This window comes from Hemiscyllium ocellatum, chromosome 25 (genome assembly GCF_020745735.1).
Source record: "Hemiscyllium ocellatum isolate sHemOce1 chromosome 25, sHemOce1.pat.X.cur, whole genome shotgun sequence".
NCBI classification, from domain to species: Eukaryota; Metazoa; Chordata; class Chondrichthyes; order Orectolobiformes; family Hemiscylliidae; genus Hemiscyllium; species Hemiscyllium ocellatum.
This window is the reverse complement of record NC_083425.1, coordinates 25808143-25829478: the sequence shown is the minus strand read 5'-3', so window position 1 is coordinate 25829478 and position 21336 is coordinate 25808143. Positions and strand designations below refer to the sequence as shown.

At 41.2% G+C, this 21336-nt stretch overlaps 1 protein-coding gene across 1 annotated transcript in view; it reads right to left on the bottom strand.

Moving 5' to 3' along the window:
• Nucleotides 1-21336, bottom strand: part of ttyh2 (tweety family member 2) — a 145006-nt gene that overhangs the window by 66146 nt on the left and 57524 nt on the right. The window contains exon 5 of the mRNA XM_060844822.1: nt 3678-3898. Coding sequence (XP_060700805.1) covers nt 3678-3898 — 221 coding nt within the window. The remainder of the gene's footprint in view (nt 1-3677; nt 3899-21336) is intronic.

Below are 21336 nucleotides of genomic sequence, written 5' to 3'. Positions count from 1 at the left end.
TGCTTTGTCTTTCTCGGTGGGGTATGTGTTCATCATCACATTCCATTTCCAAATAAAAGCCTTAGGGCTAATGCTTGCTCAGTCACACTGCACCTTCACAGAATCTGTCTGTCTGCCACATCAGCATCTCAATGCGTTTACGCAGTTTAAATAATGTTCTTTTTAACCTGGCTACTTCCTTGAACAAGAATAAACAGAAGAAGAAACCTAAATGACTCGTTAACTAAAACTCTCTACCACACTCTAATTGCAGCTGGAACTTCATGTGGATTTACAGGTCAGCTCCCTATCATCTTACTGCCAGTTAGCACAGAACACAATCTCAAATTCCATAGATACACCTCACTTCTCTCAGATTCACTAAAATAACAGTCCACTGGGTATGGCTGAAGGACAATAGTTAAAAGGTATCTCTATTCCACATCTTATGTTATTCTCTCATTCAGCATAGAATGCTGAGGGAACAAAACCCCTCAGGGTTTTACATTCAGCCTTAATGTTAAATGGACAATGTTGCTCAGCAGCCCATTAAATACCTTGTCCATTCTATCAACCCCGTACCCTTCCCGACACAAAGTCTCACTATCCACTTAGTCTTCAACAATTACATATTCCAATTTCCTTACCCATAGAGCAGAAACTTACATGTCAATATCAAACCTTGACTTTCTCCCACTCCAGATTAGGCAGCATCTCAGGAACAGATAATTCGACGTTTCGAGCATAAGCCCTTCATCAGGAATGAGAGAGAGTAGCCAAGCAGGCTAAGATAAAAGGTAGGGAGGAGGGACTTGGGGGAGGGGCGATGGAGGTGGGATAGGTGGAAGGAGGTCAAGGTGAGGGTGATAGGCCGGAGTGGGGTGGGGGCGGAGAGGTCAGGAAGGAGATTGCAGGTTAGGAGGGCGGTGCTGAGTTGAGGGAACCGACTGAGACAAGGTGGGGGGAGGGGAAATGAGGAAACTGGAGAAATCTGAATTCATACCTTGTGGTTGGAGGGTTCCCAGGCGGAAGATGAGGCGCTCCTCCTCCAGCCGTTGTGTTGTTATGTTCTGCCGGTGGAGGAGTCCAAGGACCTGCATGTCCTCGGTGGAGTGGGAGGGAGAGTTAAAGTGTTGAGCCACAGGGTGGTTGGGTTGGTTGGTCCAGGCGGCCCAGAGGTGTTCTCTGAAGCGTTCCTTCCATATCCACCACAAGTACCCACACCTCCACACTCACTTCCCTCCAAGGCCCCAAGGGATCCTTCCATATCCACCACAAGTTCACCTGTACCTCCACACACATCATCTATTGCATCCGCTGCACCCGATGTGGCCTCCTCTATATTGGGGAGACAGGCCGCTTACTTGCGGAACGCTTCAGAGAACACCTCTGGGCCGCCCAGACCAACCAACCCAACCACCCCGTGGCTCAACACTTTAACTCTCCCTCCCACTCCACTGAGGACATGCAGGTCCTTGGACTCCTCCACCGGCAGAACATAACAACACAACGGCTGGAGGAGGAGCGCCTCATCTTCCGCCTGGGAACCCTCCAACCACAAGGTATGAATTCAGATTTCTCCAGTTTCCTCATTTCCCCTCCCCCCACCTTGTCTCAGTCGGTTCCCTCAACTCAGCACCGCCCTCCTAACCTGCAATCTCCTTCCTGACCTCTCCGCCCCCACCCCACTCCGGCCTATCACCCTCACCTTGACCTCCTTCCACCTATCCCACCTCCATCGCCCCTCCCCCAAGTCCCTCCTCCCTACCTTTTATCTTAGCCTGCTTGGCTACTCTCTCTCATTCCTGATGAAGGGCTTATGCTCGAAACGTCGAATTCCCTGTTCCTGAGATGCTGCCTAACCTGCTGTGCTTTGACTAGCAACACATTTTCAGCTGTGATCTCCAGCATCTGCAGACCTCATTTTTTTCTCCCACTTCACCCAACTAAAAGTAGTGATAAAATAACGGGGAAACCAATGGTAATCCAAACATCCAAATGTTTATTCGGAAAAAATGCAAAAATATTTACATTTTCATCTAAAAATATGTTGACTCCAGAAACCGCAGCCAGAGCTGTAAAAATAACAAAAATGTGGAAGGATCCACCCCTCTACCACCCCCAAGAACCGAACTCTGCTTTTAATTACAACGCTATCTCTCAATGCCTTTCCTACACTATGAATGTATGCAATAACATAATTTCCCCTTCCCAAACCAGTTTCTGACACTTCCCAATACACCTTGATGGATTCCAAATTAATGCCAATGTTTACCATGAGGTACCCATTCTGACTTCCCCTGTTGGCATTCCCTTATATGTACACACAATTTAAATCTACACTATCATTGATTAAAACTTTGGAAATTGCTCATTGTGTGCCATGTAATCCCATACAGACCATCTTTTAGATTTACAACAGGGAGGGCAGAGGGGAAATGGAATAAAAGCAAATTCTATGTGATAGTCAAGCCTAGTTGAAGGTAAGAAGTCAATGTTGGAGAGGAAATGGTTACCTGATGCTTTCTAGGGAATTTAGCTCCAGAAGGTATTGTTTAATGTAAGCAATATACTGGGGTTACATTGACCAAAAATTGAACTGAACTAGCCATATAAATACTGTGGCTATAGGAGAAGGTGAGGGGCTCAGAATCCTGTAGCAAGTAACTTACCTCTTGACCCCCCTCCAAAGTATATTAACCATCCAGAAGGCACAAGTCAGGAAGTGTGCTGGAATACTCCTCACTTGCTGCATGAGTCAGCTCCAATAACATTCAAGAAAGCTGATACCATTCAGGATGAAGCTACCTACTTGATTGCCACCATATCCACAATCATTCACTCCCTGCACCATTGAAGCAGTGTATACCAACTACAGGATGCACTGCAGAAATTCACTTCCTTAGACAACACTTTCCAAAATGATGCCCACTACTGTCATGGGAACTACACAGGAATACCATCAGCTGCCCACTCCTCTCCGAGCCACTCACCATTCTGACTTGAAATATATTTCCATTCCTTCACTGTTGCTTAGCCAAAATGGAAGGCAATGGTTCAAGAAGGCAGCTTACCACTACCTTCTCAATAGTAATTAGAGACAGGCAACAAATACAGACCAAGTCAGCCACACCAATATCCCATGTAGGAAAATACATGGATTGTATAAGCTTTGTGAGTCTGACTGATAATCTCATATTTGTTGCTACTGTAATCATTAGTCCCTTCAGAATTGTTCACAAAGTGCTGCCAAATTGCAGAATGATATTGAACATTAGTCAATATGTTCTGAGTTTTGAAAGCACATTCTGACGATATATGTCTGATGAGGCTGTCTGATGTGTGCGTGACTGAAACTTTAAGTGCATGTCTTTTTTCACAATCTCAAGTTCTGTATTAGCAAGTGACGATCAGTACATCGTGTCCACAGAAATATTTAACTCATGAAGGTGTCATTATGAGAGATTTATTCCCTCAAAGTAAAGCTAATTTCAAAACCAAAAAGCACCGTACTCAATTACTTAGCATGTAGGATGGCCTACATAATACCCATTACCCAATAATAACAAAGCAATAATTTTTATTAATTTGTATCATTTGCAGCTAAGACTTTCATTTAATCAGAAAAAAATGTTATTCATAAAAATGTTGATAATGTTAAGTTATTTCAGCAATGTAGTGTTCTTGCTGCTCCTTACCTGTAATATTCATAATAGCTGATATTATCAGCTATTCCTGCCATGTTCAAATTTAAATTATGCCAGGTTGGGAGACCAGAGAGTTGCGAAATAATTGAATCTGCCATCCGCTGCATGAACTTCAGTGTCTGAATAAACTCCATTCTTTGAGCAAAGATCTCATCAAGTCTTTCTATATGTTGTTTCAGATCAACTTTCATGATACTTGTGGTCCCAGATACCTGTACAAATAAAAAAAAATGGTTATCCACAAGGCCATAAAACCATAAGATATGGCAGCATAATGAGGCCATTCAGCCCATCAAATCTGTTCCACAACTTGATCATAGTTGATATGTTTCTTAACCCCATTTTCCTGTTTTCTCTCCAAAATATTTGATCCCTTTACTAATCAAGAATCTATATCTGCCTTCAACATACTCAATGACTTGACCTCCCCAACCTTCTGTGACAATGTAGATGGATGAAATTAAACACTTCAACTGAAACAAAATGCTGCAAATGTATTTTTCAATCTCATTAATTCCAATGGATGATTCTTATCATGAATTGTTAAAAATCATACAACACCAGACTACAGTCCAACAGGTTTACTTGGAAGCACTGGCTTTTGGAGCGCTGCTCCTTCATCAGGTGTTTGTGGAGACCTCAGAAAGCTAGTACTTCCAAATAAACCTGTTGGACTCCAACCTGGTGTTGTGTGATTTTTAACTTTGTCTACCTCAGTCCAACACCAGCACCTCCAAGCCATACCTTCAACTGATTTGTCTTTTCACAGTAGCAGCCAGTTGATAGGTAATGATCTTCTTGAAGACAGACCTTAAATGTTGATTTCATCAGTTTCCTTATCTCCCCTTCCCCCCACCTTATCCTTGATCGAACCCTTCAACTCAGCACTGCCCTCCTACCTGTCCATCTTCCTTCCCACCTATCTGCTCCACCCTCCGCTCTGACCTATCACCACGGCCCCCTCCCCACCTTCATCTGTGTGTGGAATTTGCATGTTCTCCCCGTGTCTGCGTGGGTTTCCTCCGGGTGCTCTGGTTTCCTCCCATGATCCGAAAATGTGCATGTTAGGTGAATTGGCCATGCTGAATTGCCCGTAGTGTTAGGTGAAAGGGTAAATGTAGGGGAATGGGTTTGGGTGCGTTGCGCATTGGTGTGGACTTGTTGGGCCGAAGGGCCTCTTTCCACACTGTAAGTAATCTAATCTAATTCCTAGCTACCTTCCCCCAGCCCCAGCTCCACCCCCTCCCATTTATCTCTCAGCCCCCTTGGCCCCGCCCCACCCTCCACATTCCTGATGTAGAACTTATGCTCAAAACATCGACTCTCCTGTTCCTTGGATGCTGCCTAACCTGCTGTGCTTTTGACTCTGATCTCCAGCATCTGCAGTCAATCCTCACTTATCCTAAGATATTGGAGGGCCCCGGCAGAGATATTTGTATCATCTACAGCCATTGATGAGGTGCCGGAGGACTGGAGGGTGGCTAATGTTGTGCCTTTATTTAAGAAAGGCTGTCAGGAGAAGCCTAGGAACTATAGACTGGTGAGTCTGACATTTGTGGTGGGTAAGTTGTTGGAAGGGATTCTGAGAGATTGGATTTACATGCATTTGGAGAGACAAGAACTGATTAGGAAATCGTGTCGCACTAATTTTTTTGACAAAGTGAATAAAAAGATAAACATGGGCAGAATGAGAAATGTTGTTTACATGGCTTTTGGCAATGTTCCACATGGTAGACTGATTAGTAAAGTTAGAATACATGGGATTCAGGGAAAGCTGGCCAATTGGTACAAAATAGGCCTGACAGTAAAAGATAGAGGTGGGTGATGCAGGGTTATTTTCGGACTGGAGACCTGTGACCACTGATGTTCCACAGGGATATTGTTTGTCATTTATAGAAATGATTTGGATGAGAATTTTGGAGGCATGGTTAATAAGTTTGCAGGTGATACTTAGTGGTGTAGTGAATAGTGAAGAAGTTTACCTAAGATTACAAAGGGATCTTGATCAATTGGGCCAATGGGCCGAGTAATGGCAGATGGAGTTTAATTTGGATAACTGCAAGATAATATATTTTGGTATAAGAAAGAAAGGCAGGGCTTATGCAGTTAATGGTATGGCCCTGGGTAGTGTTGTCGAACAGAAAGACCTATGGGTTCAGGTAGATAGCTCTTTCAAAGTTGCGTCACAGTAGATAGGATAGTTAAGAAGTTGTTTAGCATGCATGTGATCATTGCTCAGACTACTGAATTGGGAGATTGTACAGGACATTAGTGAGGTCACGTTTGGAGACTGTACACAGTTCTCAGTTCTGGTCACCCTACTACAGGAAAAATATTATTAGCTGTAGAGGGTTCAGGAAAGACTTACCAGAAGGTTACTTGGACTGCACGATGTGAGTTATAAAGATAGGCTGGATAGAATGCAACTTTTTTCACTGGTGTATAGGAGATTGAGGGGTGACCTTATACAGGTTTATAGAATCATGAGGGACACAGATAAGGTGAATAGCAAAGGTCTATTCCCTACAATGGGGGAGTTCAAACTAGGGGGCACTTTTTAAGGTGAGAGGAGAAAGATTTAGAAGGGACCTAAGCAGCAACTTTTTCACACAGTAGGTAGTTCTGGAATGAATCATCAGAAGTGGTAGATGCAGGTACAGATACAACATTTAAAGGACATTTGGATAGGTACATGAATATGGAAAAGCTTAGAGGAATATGGGTCAAGTGCAGACAAGTGGGAAGTTTAGTTTGGGAAACTTGGTCAGTCTGGACAAGTTGGACTGCGAGATCTGTTTCAGTGCTGTATGACTCTATGAGTCTATGTGTTCACTTATCCATTACATGAGAATGGGAATACAAAGAAAATGAAATGGAAGTTTTAAAATATGTCCAGGACGAATTCCACAATCTGTTTACAGGCTCGCAAATGGCAGAGATGCTTCTAGGTCTGGGTATGAGTCATGAAGTAATTTGTATATAGGAGCTAAATGTTGATGATCACAGAGAGAAATGGGCAATGTTTCAAAATTCAGCTAGAACGCAGCAAAGTCAGTGCAGAAACTGTACTGCATTGGAATAAAGCTGTCTTAAAATCATGTAAATTGAATTAGTTGCGAGGTGCAAAAAGAAATTAACTCAGTATTATAGAACATTAATGGATTTTTCTTTTAAAATGAGAGATTACAAAGATACAGAACATATACATCCCATTAAAAAGAAAACTGCTCATAGCTTTTAGAATGCCAGTGACAATGAGGTTGCAAACCAATTAAAAACATTCGCGAAAACAGTATTGAAAAACAAATTAAGAACTTAAGAGGTTAGAGCAGGATAATGTATTTGAAGATAGGGACAGAAGAACACCAAATTTTTCAAGGATATTAGTGACATGAGAATTGTTGGAAAGGTGGTTAAGAATGCTGAGAAGTGAAGATTCTGAACTTGAACATGGGAATCAAAAAAAAGACAAACAGTTTCTACTTTGCATCAGAAGAGAGGAGTTGAATCCTGAAAGGTTGAAAAGCAAGGAATACAATTTGAGCACGATTTTCAAAACAAATGCCTAAATTCGAAATACAAGAAGAAAGGCAAGGCACCTAATAGGATTCATACTAGAACCCTGAGGGGGGTCAGGCGTGAAACTGTCAAGACTGTAGAAATTATTTGTCAGGTTTCTTTCTAATATGGTTACACACTGGAGGACTGCATACTGGCTAATGTATACTTGACAATTAGCTAAGGTGGCAGAGTGGATGGTTTGCAATACAGAGTGATGCCAATACTTTGGATTCAATTCCTGTATTGATGGGGGTTACCATGAAGGACTCTCCTTCTCAACGTCTCCCCGTGTCTGAGGTGTGCTGACCCTCAGATTAAACCACCATCAACTCTCTCTAATGAGAGAAGAACCATTTGGTCAGGTAAGACTATGGTGATTTAACCTGTTTTCTTTTCAAAAAAAAAACTTCAGACTAATCTAGGTCAAATTAAGGCTAATACATTTAATATCATAAGGAACAGTATCAGCACAGTTACCTGTAACCCTGAAATTAGTGCACATTGAGGTCGCAAGAAATAGTCAGAAATGGTTAGCATCAGATTCAAAAAAGATTTATTGTGCCTCACAAAACTCAGAATGGGTTGAGAACCCAAAAGTCATACCACAGATTGTCAAAGGAACTCACACAATAGGAGAAAATTAGGATGCAAGAGGAGGAAAGCTTTTCTTTACATGGCGAATGGTTAGGATCTGGTACACACTCCATGGAATTGGCAGCAGCAGATTTCAATTGTGACTTTCAATAGAGATTTGGATAAGCACCTGAACATGAAACAATACTTGTCAGGCCAGGGGGAGAAGAGGGGAAGTGGAACTAGCTGAGTTGTTCTTACAGAGAGCTGGCATGCTTACAACACGCCATATGACCTCCTGCCTTATGGTACTAATTCGAACTGACTCAGCCTGGGAGTACTAATCTGCCCTCAACTATTTGCACACTAAAACCCCAACCACATATTTCAGCACATACTTGTGCATTTGCAACCATAGACTCAGAGACAGCAGCTAACGGTACTGTTCCTCCAAAAAGAAAGAAAATATTACATTATTTCTCAAATATTAGAAGGTAAGGGATAGCTTTAGAATTTGCACATTAAAGTTGGGTAGTTAAATTAGTGAAATTTAAATGCATATTGCTATGATCGCAGACAAGTGCATCAATTATTTTTACCATTTTGGATGAGACTATTAAATTTGCATTACAATTAAGTGGGACTAGGAATTTTTTTTTATTTAGGTGGACAAAGTTTTAAATTCCAAAAACTTACTAAGAGAATTGAGCTACAAGTTTCCAGTTATGGATAATCAAATAATTTCCAAATGCAAACTTAACTTTAATTCTAACATCTAGAATCAACGTGAGGTAAACATGAAGCAAAAGCCAAACTGTGGACAAACCACACCATTGACCCATCACTCCTCTTTCACTGCTTCCCCCCCCCAAACACACACACATGCTCACACACAGACATTGCTTGGAACAATAGCAAGTGCAGTCAAGACCCACTGATTTCTCTACCACCTATTCAAATCATAGTGGCTTTCTGGGTCACTAAGTCTCATTCAAGATCTGTCTCTTTCACAAATCTTCCATATCTTAATTTCAGAAGATCTACTCTTGATAATTCTTCAATGCTGTTGTGATTTGGACTGCCCCAAAACTAGTTGTTCTGGAAGTTCTACCACTACTTCCAAGACTGAGATCCCCAGGATTTCTGAAAATGGAATAACTTCAACATTTTTACCAAACAGTGTGCTTCACTGACTTGGGATGACCCTAAATTTCTATAAGTTTTCTTGATTTTATCATTCAACTGAGCTGAGAATGCATTCACTGTTTAGGTCAGGCTAATGTCTAAACCCTGGCATGGTTTCAGTTTCTAGGTCTCCAACCTTCTTATATTCAAGAAGTGATTCTGTGCTAAAGTGCTAATATGAATCTATTCCAAAGAAAATAGAGAATAAACAGTGTAGTCAGTGTAGTTTTTAGTATTATATAAATTTAAAACCAAGTAAATCGATATAATTATTCAATTTGTCCTCTACTTACTAAATCTCAATATGATATCTGTGAAGACACATTATCCGTCAGTGCCTCGAGGTCTGGGTTGTAGTTTGATTCTGTTAGTCGCATGGAGTCCATTAAATTGGCATCTGTGAGACGGGTGCTATACTTGGACTTGATTATCTTAATTTGGGAGAATGCTGACTTACAGGAATATGTGAAGTCAAAGTAAGCTTTGACTTTAAAAACACAGGACATTATGAGTGGGTATTTTCTGTTTTTGAGTCTCTTGATCTAACTTCAGCTCCATATCACTGTACAATATAATTATCTCCACATCAATTCTTTGACAACAGAGGTGAAACCAGGATCATTCCTACACAATGCACCAAAACCCACATTTGCATCAAACGTAACCAAGGATTGTGATGGAAAAGCCAGTTTCTAGAATGAAGTGTTTTCCTCAAGCACATTGTTTTTGATTTCATTGTAGATATCCTCACTCCTTGTTTTCTCTTTGAGGGGCAAAACAGTAAGAAGACCGTCTCTAGGTGTTATGTTCTTAAAAGCTATGTGCACAAGTATAATCAGCTGGGCTGTGTCAGTAATGTCAATGGATTCGTTGAACTACACATGTGAAACATTCTCAGTTCTTCAGGTCCTGCTATAGTTGTTGAAAAACATCTTCAGACAAAGATTCCACTCAGTGGAAACACCAAGTGACATGATCTGGATTGCCATTAGTAGTTCTTCTTTATTCTTAAAGTCTTTGAGTAAAGGGTCAGTGATCAGAGTCATTGCTTCTTTAATTATTTTACCATCTTGAATGGTATCTTGTGTTTTACCAGAAGATGGCAAACACCAAATGAGGCAGGTTAATTTTGAAAAAAAACTTGAGCTTTCTAAACAGCCTTCAGTTTGTCAGCTTAGTCTGAGGCATGCTGTTCAAGGGAAAATTATCCTTGAATTTACTCTGAATCTTTGTGTGGTGTCATTGCAAAACTCCCTTTTAACTTATTGGTATTCTTTGGTAACATATAAGGCTAATGCTCTCTTTTATAGTTGTGAACAGAAATTCATTTCCCAATTCTTGTGGACGTTGTACTTTTTTGGGTTTCTTTTTAGATGGTACAATATTGCTTGACCTTGTGGGTCATAAGGTCTATCTGCTATTGATCGCACAGCAAGCTGGCGTCCGGATTCATGGTTCTGGAACATTCAGAACGTTGCTGGTTGCTTTCAAATGTGGAGGCATAGGAGCTCATGTCTCCGGTCACATTTCTTTCCCCGGTTCCTGGTCAGTTTATGTAGCTTGCATTCTGGATGTAGGGTGCAGCAGTGTTCTCCTTAGTTTTTATTTGCCCTGCACAGACCCATTAGATAAACAGCTGAAGAAAGAAAACTGCAGTACGATAGAGAACGGGCAAGGGAGTAGCTGTGGCTGAGCTGTTTCTAGGGCTGTAACTCTCTGGTTTCACAGATCCTAATAGATTCCTTATTCATTTCTTCGCATTGCCAACATAAAACTTACTTTACCCTGCCATGGCTGTCCATATAGACCTAACTGAAACACAATGGAACAAGCAATAGGGACTCCTGGAAGTACAAGTCATGCAGCAACATGTACATTGGTGTGCATGTGGCAACAGAATATGTGGTCAGTGAGATCAATTGTTAGAGACTCTGCGATCAACCATTTGATCACGATTTACGTGTTGGAGACCAAGGTCCTCGGGCCATGTCACCAACTGCACACCTTCCAGCTACTCAATAGTATTTCACAGGACTACATTTCTCAGAGCCTCAGAAGGCTACGTTCCATCTCTCTGAGATCTAAAAGAGCTCTCCAGTCCTGGTCTTCACTGCATGGAGCCAGCTAACAGCAGCACTTTAACAACATGAAGTCACCTTTTCTGATTCCCTTTCTCTTACTGACTTAAACGAAAACTGCTTAACTGCTTTTCAGTGACATTTGAAACATTTTTAGTGACCTAATGTAACACATCCAGAGTGTCCCACTCTTACTACAAGACAGAATTAATTATACTCAGTAATGGAACATCTTGTGTTTAAATGTTATAATTTGCTGTCTTATATAGCACAGATCAGTGCAAAAAATCTTATGTGACAATCAAACATTAGCAATGGAGGATACTTCACTTTTTTTTAAGATAACTGAAACTTGGAGTAACAGCTATATTGGTGGAATGTTTGTTAGTACCATGGGTTTTGCCGGACTGAAGTAATTAGAGGTATGTTCCTACCTGAAACTTAAAGAGAATATATTCCTGAGATGCTGCCTGGCCTGCTGTGCTTTGACCAGCAACACATTTGCAGCTGAGGATTACAGCAACAATCAAGACCAAAGCTAACAAAAACACAAAACTGAAGGCTCTGTGTCTGAATGTGTATAGCATACATAGCAAAGTAAATAAACAGACAACACACATTGAGGAAGATTACTGTGATCTGATGAGCATAGTGGAGACATAGTGGCAGGATTACAAGAAGCCCATCTTTAATATTGGGGGGCATATGACATTCAAGAAAAATGGGAAGCTCAGCAAAGGTGGAGGTGCCACACTGTTAATCAAGAATGATGAGAAGGGAAAGATATAAAAGGGACCTAAGGGGCAACTTTTTCAGGCAGAGGGTGGTGCATGTATGGTAAGAGCTGTCAGAGGAAGTGGTGGAAGCTGGTGCAATTACAGCATTTAAAAAGCATCTGGATGGGTATATGAATAGGAAGGGTTTAGAGGCAGATAGGCCAAGTGTTGGCAAATGGGACTAGATTAACTTAGGATGTCTGGTTGGCATGGACGATTTGGACCAAAGGGTCTGTTTCCGTGCTGTACATCTCTGTGACTCTGGTTTAAAAAATCAGGATGTAGAACCAGTTAGGATAAACTTGAAAAGTAGGAAGGGAAGGAAGTCGTTAGACAGAGTGTTCTTTAGGCGCTCTAAGAGTAACAACAATGTAAAACAAAGTATAAAAGAAAAACCAAAAAACAAAACAACCGCAGATGCTGGCAATGTGAAACACAAACAAAAATAGCTGGAGAAAGTCAGCCATTGTGGCAGTATCTGTGGAATCAAGGCAGAGTTAACATTTTGGGTTCAATGACACTTCTTCAGGACAGAGTTTCGAAGTCTGAAGAAGGGTCACTAGCCTCGAAATGTTGACTCTTCTTTCTTTCCACAGATGCTGCTAGGCCTGCTGAGTTTCTCTAGGAATTTGTTTGTGTTATGTAACAATAAAAATGAGGTGCTTTTAATGAAGGGATAGCAATAATCATGAGCCTACATACACATCGGAAAATCAGATTGACAGTAGCAGGCTTGACGAGGAGTTCATGGCATGCGTTTAAGATAGTTTCTTAGAGCAATAACCCGGAAAAAAACAGACAGTAGTTTATATTAGACTTGGTATTGTGTAATGTAACAGGATTGATGAATGCCTTTAAAGTTAAGGCACCATGATGTAGCAGCAGTGACAATATGACAGAATTTAACAAGCCAGTTAGCATGACATCTGTTATAGGGAAGGTTTTAGAGTTGGTCATTAAGGAAGTTACAGTTGGACACTTAAGAAAAGTGCACAATAATTGGGAAGAGTTGGCAATGGTTTTGTGAAAGGAAAATCATGTTTAATTTAATTTATTGGCATTGTCAGAGGAGTAATATGTACTGCACATAAAGGAGAGTTCATTGATGTACAGTATTTGGATTTTCAGAGGCATTTCATAATATGCCATATCAAAGGTTATTAGGTAAAATAAAAGCTCATGGTATAGGTGATAAAAAACTAGCATGGATAGAGGATTGGCTGACAGGCAGAAAACAGAGAGTATCCATAAATGGGTCCTTGGCTGATTGGCAGGATGTGATGCATGGAGTCCCGCGGGAATCTGTTGGAGTCTGAGCTTTGTACATTTCTATCAATTACTTATGGTGACAGGAGCGAAGGCATGGCAGCTATATTTACAGATGACATGAAGGTAGGGTGGCGTGTGTGGTTCGTTTGATGTATAAGATTCTAAAAGGTCTCGACAAGGTGGATCTGGAAAGGAGATTTCCTCTTGTGGATTAGTCAGAACAAGGAGGCACTGTTTTTTTATTTCGCATCAATTTTTTTAGGACGGAGATGAGGAGGTTTTCTTTCTACCAGAGGACAGACTTTGGAATTCTCTGCCTCAGAAGATGATTGAGGCAGGATTATTAAATATTTTTAAAGGTAGACATTTTTGTTAGGCATGGAAATCAAGGATTGTAAGGGTAGATGGCAATGTGGAATTCAAAACACAGATCAGCTATGACCTTACTGAATTGTGAATCAATCTTGACGGGTCTATTGGTCTACTTCTGTTCCTACCTTGTACCTATCTACTTTTCCATCCAAAATGGCTGATAATGTTCCAGCACAATCTACTCTCTTCCCCGGCATAGCCTTATTTTTGAAGCCAGGAATTACCTTTATTACAATTCTGAAGGGAATTTATTATATCTATTTGGGTTTACAATTTGAACTTTTCTTCAGAGTGCATGAAGAGTTTATCTTGATACTTGATTTGAAAATGTAAATCCTCTAACAAAACCAGTACAAACTCTTGCTTGGACTTTTTAAAGCAGGCATTAATAGACACATAACAGCTAATACAGAAACATTTAGAGGAACTAGATACTGCAAAAGGCTATGGGCCCTGACAACATTCTGGCAATAGTACCAAAGACTTGTGCTCCAGAACTTGTTGCACCCTCAGTTTCAACCCTGGCACCTACCTGACAATATGGAAAGTTGCCCAGATATGCCCTTGTACACAAAAATCAGGATAATCCAGCCTGGTCAATTAATACCCCATCAGTCTATGCTCAATCATTAATAAAAAGATGGAAGGTGTCATCAACAGTACAATCTATAAGCACCTGCTTTGTGATAACCTGCTCAGTGTCACACAGTTTGGGTTCCACCAGGGTGAGTCAGTTCCTGATTTTATTATGGCTTTGGTTCAAACATGGATAAAAGAACTGAATTCCACAGGTGAGGTGAGAATGAATGCCCTTCACGTCAAAATTGTATTCAACCAACTGTATCAAGGACCCCTAGAAAAACTAGAAGCAATGGGAATCGGGGGCAAACTCTGCTGCTTGGAGTTATATCTGGCACAAAGGAAGATGGTCGTGGTTGCTGGAGGTCAATTATCTCAATTCAAGGATATCTCTGTTCCTCAGGGTAGTGTCCTAAGCCAAACCATCTTCAACTGCTTCATCAATGACCTTTCCTCCATTATAAGGTCAGAAGTGGGGACGTTTGCCGACGATTGTACAATGCCTCCACAATGGTGAAGGCACCATTTGTGACTCCTCAGATAATGAAGCAGTCTATGCAACAAGATCCCGACAATCACAGGCTTGGGCCGACTAGTCAGAAGTAATATTTGCACCACACAAATGTCAGGTCATGGTGATCTCCATAAGAGACAATCTAACCATAGCTTGTTGATATCCAATAACGTTACCACCACAGAATCCACTGTGATCAACATCTTAGGTGTTATCATTGACCAGAAACTCAACTGGACTCATCATATAAGTATGGTGGCTACAGAGCAAGTCAGGGGTTCAGAATACTTCAGCAAGTAACTCACCTCTTGACTCTCCAAAACCTTCCACCATCTACAAGGCACAAGTCAGGACTGTGCTGGAATACTCACCCCTTGACTGGATGAATGCAGCTCCAACAACTCTCAAGAAGCTTGGCACCATCCAAGACAGAGCAGCCTGCTTGATTGGCACCACATCCACAAGCATCTACACTTTCCACCACCAATGCTCAGGTGCAGCAGCTTATACAATCTTCAAGAGGGCCAACATCATCCCTGTGCCTAAGAAGGCTCATGCAGCATGTCTCAATGACTATCACCTAATGGCTTCGAGGAGAAAGTGAGATGTGCAGATGCTGGAGATCAGAGCTGAAAATGTGTTGCTGGAAAAGCGCAGCAGGTCAGGCAGCATTCAAGGAGCAGGAAATTCGACATTTCGGGCATAAGCCCTTCTTCAGGATTCCTGAAGAAGAGCTTATGCCCGAAATGTCGAATTTCCTATTCCTTGGATGCTGCCTGACCTGCCGCGCTTTTCCAGCAACACATTTTCAGCTACCACCTAATGGCCCCAGTTTCGGTGGTCATGAAGTGCTTTGAAAGGCTGGATAAGGCATTAGCTGCAAATGTGTTGCTGGTTAAAGCACAGCAGGTTAGGCAGCATCCAAGGAATAGGAAATTCGACGTTTCGGGCATAAGCCCTTCATCAGGAATCTTACAGGTTGTCCTGGTTGGGTCCAAATTTTGTTGGTTGGAATGTAGTTCGGAGTCCGTGTGGGATCAGTCGGTTCCGTAGGCAGGCGCTGAGGAAGGAGATGTGGCTGTGGTAACGAGTCTGTTTGAGAACGTGGCTGAAGAGCTTCTGTGCAGAGGAGATGACCTGGGGGGTGCAGTGAGAGAGAGACTCACTGAAATCCTTGTAGAGGGAGGAAGAGAGCTTCTTCAAGGAAGGCATCCTTGCAAGAGGATTCGCAGTAGGTTAAAATCTTCGGGTAAAAAATGAGGTCTGCAGATGCTGGAGATCACAGCTGCAAATGTGTTGCTGGTTAAAGCACAACAGGTTAGGCAGCATCCAAGGAATAGGAAATTCGACGTTTCGGGCATAAGCCCTTCATCAGGATTCCTGATGAAGGGCTTATGCCCGAAACGTCAAATTTCCTATTCCTTGGATGCTGCCTAACCTGCTGTGCTTTAACCAGCAACACATTTGCAGCTGTGATCTCCAGCATCTGCAGACCTCATTTTTTACCCTTGGATAAGGCATTAATCATCTCCAGCCTCCCCACTACTCTTGGCCCACCCCAGTTTGCCTACCGGACTAACAGATCCACGTCAGATGCCATATCACTTGCCCTTCACTCCTCCATAGAACATCTTTACACCAAGATCAGCTATGTAAGAATCCTACTCATTGACTACAGCTCAGACTTCAACATTGGGGACAATATTTCATCCTCACTAACACTCAACACTGGAGCCCCCCAGGGGTGTGTACTCAGGCCCCTACTGTACTCACTATATACCCGTGACTGCGTCGCCAAATACCAGACTAATACCATTTACAAGTTCGCTGATGACACCACCATAGTCGGTCAAATCTCAGATGGTGACGAAACAGACTACAAACGGGAGGTGGAAGACATGGAAAAATGGTGCACTGCGAACAACCTAGTTCTCAATGCCAGCAAAACCAAGGAGCTCACTATTGACGTTCAGCGGGATGTTATTCATGCCCCCCTACACAACAGCACAAAGGTGGAAAGAGTGGAGAGTGTCAAGCTTCTGGGACTGATCACCACAACAAGCTTTCTTGGAGTCTTCATTTGGATGCACTGGTTACAAAGGTCCAATAACCTCTCTTCTTCCTTAGGCTGTTGAGGAAATTTGGCATGATGAAGAATACACTTACCAACTTTTATAGATGCGCCATCAAGAGCATTTTGTCTGGACGTGTCACTACCTGGTATGACAACTGTACCATTCAAGATCGTAGACGGTGACAGAGAGTGGTGAACTCAGACCAGCCAATCACAAAGGCCAACGCTCATTAATAGAATCCACCTACTGGCCCCGCTGTCAAGGAAAGGCCGCCAGCATTATCCCCTGGCAATATTTTTCTACAACCTCGACCATCGGGGAGACGGTACAGAAGCCTGAACACATGCACCAGCTGGTTCTGAAACAGTTTCTACCCTACTGTTGTTAGAATACTGAATGGATTCACAAACTCTTAATATTTACCTGTACCTGTGTTTTTGGTTTTGCCACTGTTTACCTATTATTTACTTATCTATGTTACTAACTTAGTGATCTGCCTATATTGCACACAAGACAAAGCTTTTCCCTGTGCCTTGGTACACGTGACAATAAATTCAATTCAGTACAAGATGCACTGCAGAAATTCACTCAAGATCCTTCAACAGCAGTTTCCAAACCCACAACCATTTCCATTGAGAAGAACGAAGCCAGCAGATACATGGGAAAATCACCACCTACAAGTTCCCCTCCAAGCCATTCATCATCCTGACTAGGAAATATATTGTTGTTCCTTCACTAACATTGGGTCAAAATCCTGGAACCCCCTCCCCAAGTCATTGTGGGTGCAGCCACAGCACACAGACTGTAACTGTTTAAGAAGGCAGTTCACCATCACCTTCTCCTGGGCAGCTGGGATGGGCCATAAATGCTGACCAGCCAGTGATGCCCACATCCCACAAAAGAATTAAAATAATATATGTGCAAGAAATTTTTAAGATTAAAATGAAGCACATCTCCTTCTTCATATCAGATTCGTTTCTCTCCTAACAAATAAAAACAGCAACAATAATCTCTAAAACTGGTCATATTTGCTGTTTCTTCAAAACAATTTAAGGCAACAAAACTGAAAGAACTGTGGGTGCTGGAAATCGTTAGACATATGACCAGAAACATTGAACAAAACATTCTTTGTTACTTCAGGATACCGGAACTAGTAGGTTGCACAATCCTAAGATTGAAGTTCTAAAAATAGAGAGGGATTTTGAACTGCTGGTGGTGATGTTGAGACGGAGGGATGGGGTAAAAAAAAAACAAGCAGGAGATTTTAAATGGTCTGGCAGCGTCCCAACTATATTCTTGCTTCATTTTTTGAATTCCCGAGTGAATTATTTTCCTCCAGATGCTGACTGCACTCGTTTTACTCGAGGCTTAAAATACACACAGTACATAACACCAATTTAAAATGTGAATTAACCGTCTATAGAGTAAAGGATTCCTAAGAATCAATTTAATATGCCCATTGATATTAATTCAAGCTCTGTCTCTCAATGCAACATTATTTTTCTGAACTACATATTTGCTGAATCCCTAATTGCCACATATAGCTCAACTCTGCGCTCACAGTCTAACAGTTAAGCAGTGATATGCTCATCTACTACATCAGCAAAAATCTACCACATATAACCAACTGTTACATAATCCCTGCTGCTAGTTCCTTTTGTTTAGGCTAATAGATTCCCATAGATTACAGACTTGAGCATTTGTGACAGAGATTTCATGTCCTTCACCTCTCCCAGTATCTACAATATAAAAACTGTAGACAGCTGTTTATATGGACATTAATAATATTGAATTGAATTGAATTGAATTGAATTTATTGTCACGTGTAGCAACAGACTGTCTTACATTATAACTGGAGAAACAAAACATTGGCAAAATCTAAGTCATTATCTTCAAGTTTCCACAAACATCTGTCAGAGTCCAGCCTTGATTCATTTGCTTACTCAGTCTCCGTCTGCCATCCCAGCAATATGACATTGTTCAAATCACAGTTCTTATGCCAAACCTAATCTGACAGAAAGGTTCCTTTCATTTATGTCCACAGTGTAGACTGTGTTTGTCCCTAGTTTTCCCCAATACTGCACTCCGCTGGAGTCTTAAATCAACATTTTCATCACATTATTGTTTCAACAATCTGCTTTCCAGCATCCATTTTCCAACGTAAATATCGCCCAAATTAGCAGAATGTCTCAGGTCATGTCCAGGCCTATATTGGGATTGATGTTCCACCACTCCTACCCTCATCAAATTCCACTAACATTTTGAACTCGGTAGATTCAACCAAAATTCCTCATCTGAAGCATTAACTGCCAAACCACTTGAAAACCAGTGATGTCCTCTCATCTTATGGCTATGCACAAGCTTTCTGGTTTCTCAACATTGGTCAATTTCTCAGTAGATAAACTGAGGTGGTTCATTGATGCACATGTGATCCAAATTCAAAATGATTGACAATTTCCATTATTAAGCAAAATCCTCAAACACCAATACAGATTGATCATACTCAAAAGGAAAAAAAAAGGTCCCTGAACTCTCAAAAATAGTGAGATGCTGATAAACTCAAAGTGAGATCACAAAGTTTAAAGTCCACAACTCACTTTCACCCAAATACTAGGTCTGTCTCACAACACATCATTGCATCGCTAGAATTTGAAATCTGGAATGCTTTAAACTCAGTTCTAAATTTGCTAGCTGGAGAAGTGTCAAAGGGTAAATGGAAGCCCAAGTTGATTAACTGAGAAAGTGCAACATGTTCAGAATTGTGGATAATGGTATAAGCAGTTGTTATGATCATTAAATCTCCAAATCGCTCAGAAAGATGTTAAAAATGTCAGGATTTATAAACTATTACACTTTTAAACAGCTTTTCTTATTCCAAGATAGAATGAGTTTAGAGCTTAGGTGGTAACTCACTAGCATTTCTACCTGGATACAAAGATACATGCAATTCATGTTGAAATGGAAATGACCTTTGGGAAAGTCGACGTGAATACCAAGTCATGGGTTACAGGTTTTCTAAAATGTCCCTGAAACTCTCAGACACAAGTGAATCTGCAGTATCAAAGAAGCAGAGCACAAGATACAGATGCAACCAATTCTGCACCAAAGTAGAGGAAATGCTACCTCTAAAATAAATGCAGAATGCAGATGAGAGCTCATACTCAGATTGAAAGATTAAGTTTGAGGGTGGAAGGAGGCTGAAGATTTGCCAAGCTTGGGTTAGCTACAAGGATTCTCCAGTTTAACTCTCATACTGAGAGTCAGTTCAAAGTCTAGATATTGTCTGACTGTAAAAGATAATATGCAGGCCAGTGGGAATGAAGAATAACTTTAGACTGTTTCCCGGAGTACAAAGTATCTACTTAAGCAACAGCATGAAGATAACTGAAGCAATGGATTTTCACTCAGTTTAAAGATTAAATGGGAGAAAGTACTTTAGAGTGTAAGTTGTCCCCTGAAGAGTGTTCAGACAGTATTGGTCTTGATTTGTTTGTTGTAGACAAAGTCTTAAAACTTGAGATCTTATCATGTGATCCTTTCAGTCACTGAAAACTGAAATTTACTAATTTATCAGATTAATCAGTCTCCACAGAAATTACAATAGTAAATAGAAATGAGCATGTATGTTTTAGCCAGTAGACAGTATGTTCGACATTACCTTCAGAGGAATATTTCCAATTGTCCTACCCTGTTAGAAATAATCCTGCAATGATAGCATCAATGATCAGATAGGAAACAAAACAATTTAGACCTCCTTTAGGGTTGATATCAAGCTAACAAGCTGGTCGTTCTATTAAACCCAGATGCATGACAGACATTGGTAGGATGAGAAATGTTACTGCCACCCAAGTATCTCAGATCATTCAGCAGACCAGTCATCTGATTTGCTATTATTTCAATGTGCATCAACTACTCTTGGCTATGAGCAAGGGCCACCACCAAATGAAAGACACAAATTTAAACGTAAATAATACACAATCCATTCAGGATTTTAGAATTTATCCCACCACATTTCCTGTGGTGATTGGATCCAAGTCAATGTGTTTGTTGATACAATTACAGTTGGAATGCCACGCTTCCAGGAATTCTCACACATGTCTCTGTTTGGCTTGTCTGAGGATGGATGTGTTGTCAAAGTCAAGGTGATGTCCTTCCTTATCTGTATGTAAAGATACAAGTGAGAGTGGTGGTGGTGATGGTGAGGGGGGGGTGTTGGATGACACCAACCCACCAAAGCCTAAACACATAAGTAAAAATGTGTTATACCACCAGTGCTTCATCCGGAGGCTCACTGATGATGTTAACTACATGATGACGAAATGTCTGAAAACAAACCTTCCAACTCAGTGAGAAAAGTTACGTCTTTGGTTGTTGATCTGTTTGTCTTTCAGTTTTATTCACCTCTACTTGGACATAGTGAGGACTGCAGATGCTGGGATGTCAGAGTCAATAAGATGTGGAACTGGAAAAAGCCTTGCAGGTCAAGCAGCATCAGAGGAGCAGGAGAGATGACATTTTGGGCAGGACCTTTCATCAGGACTTATTCACCTCTACCACAACTTTTAGTGAATTTTTTTCTGTACATCCACATCTGTTTCTCTACCTTGTTGAATTTCTTATTCCCCAAGGAATCCTGATCGTCATTCTGTAGGAAGGATATTGTTAAGC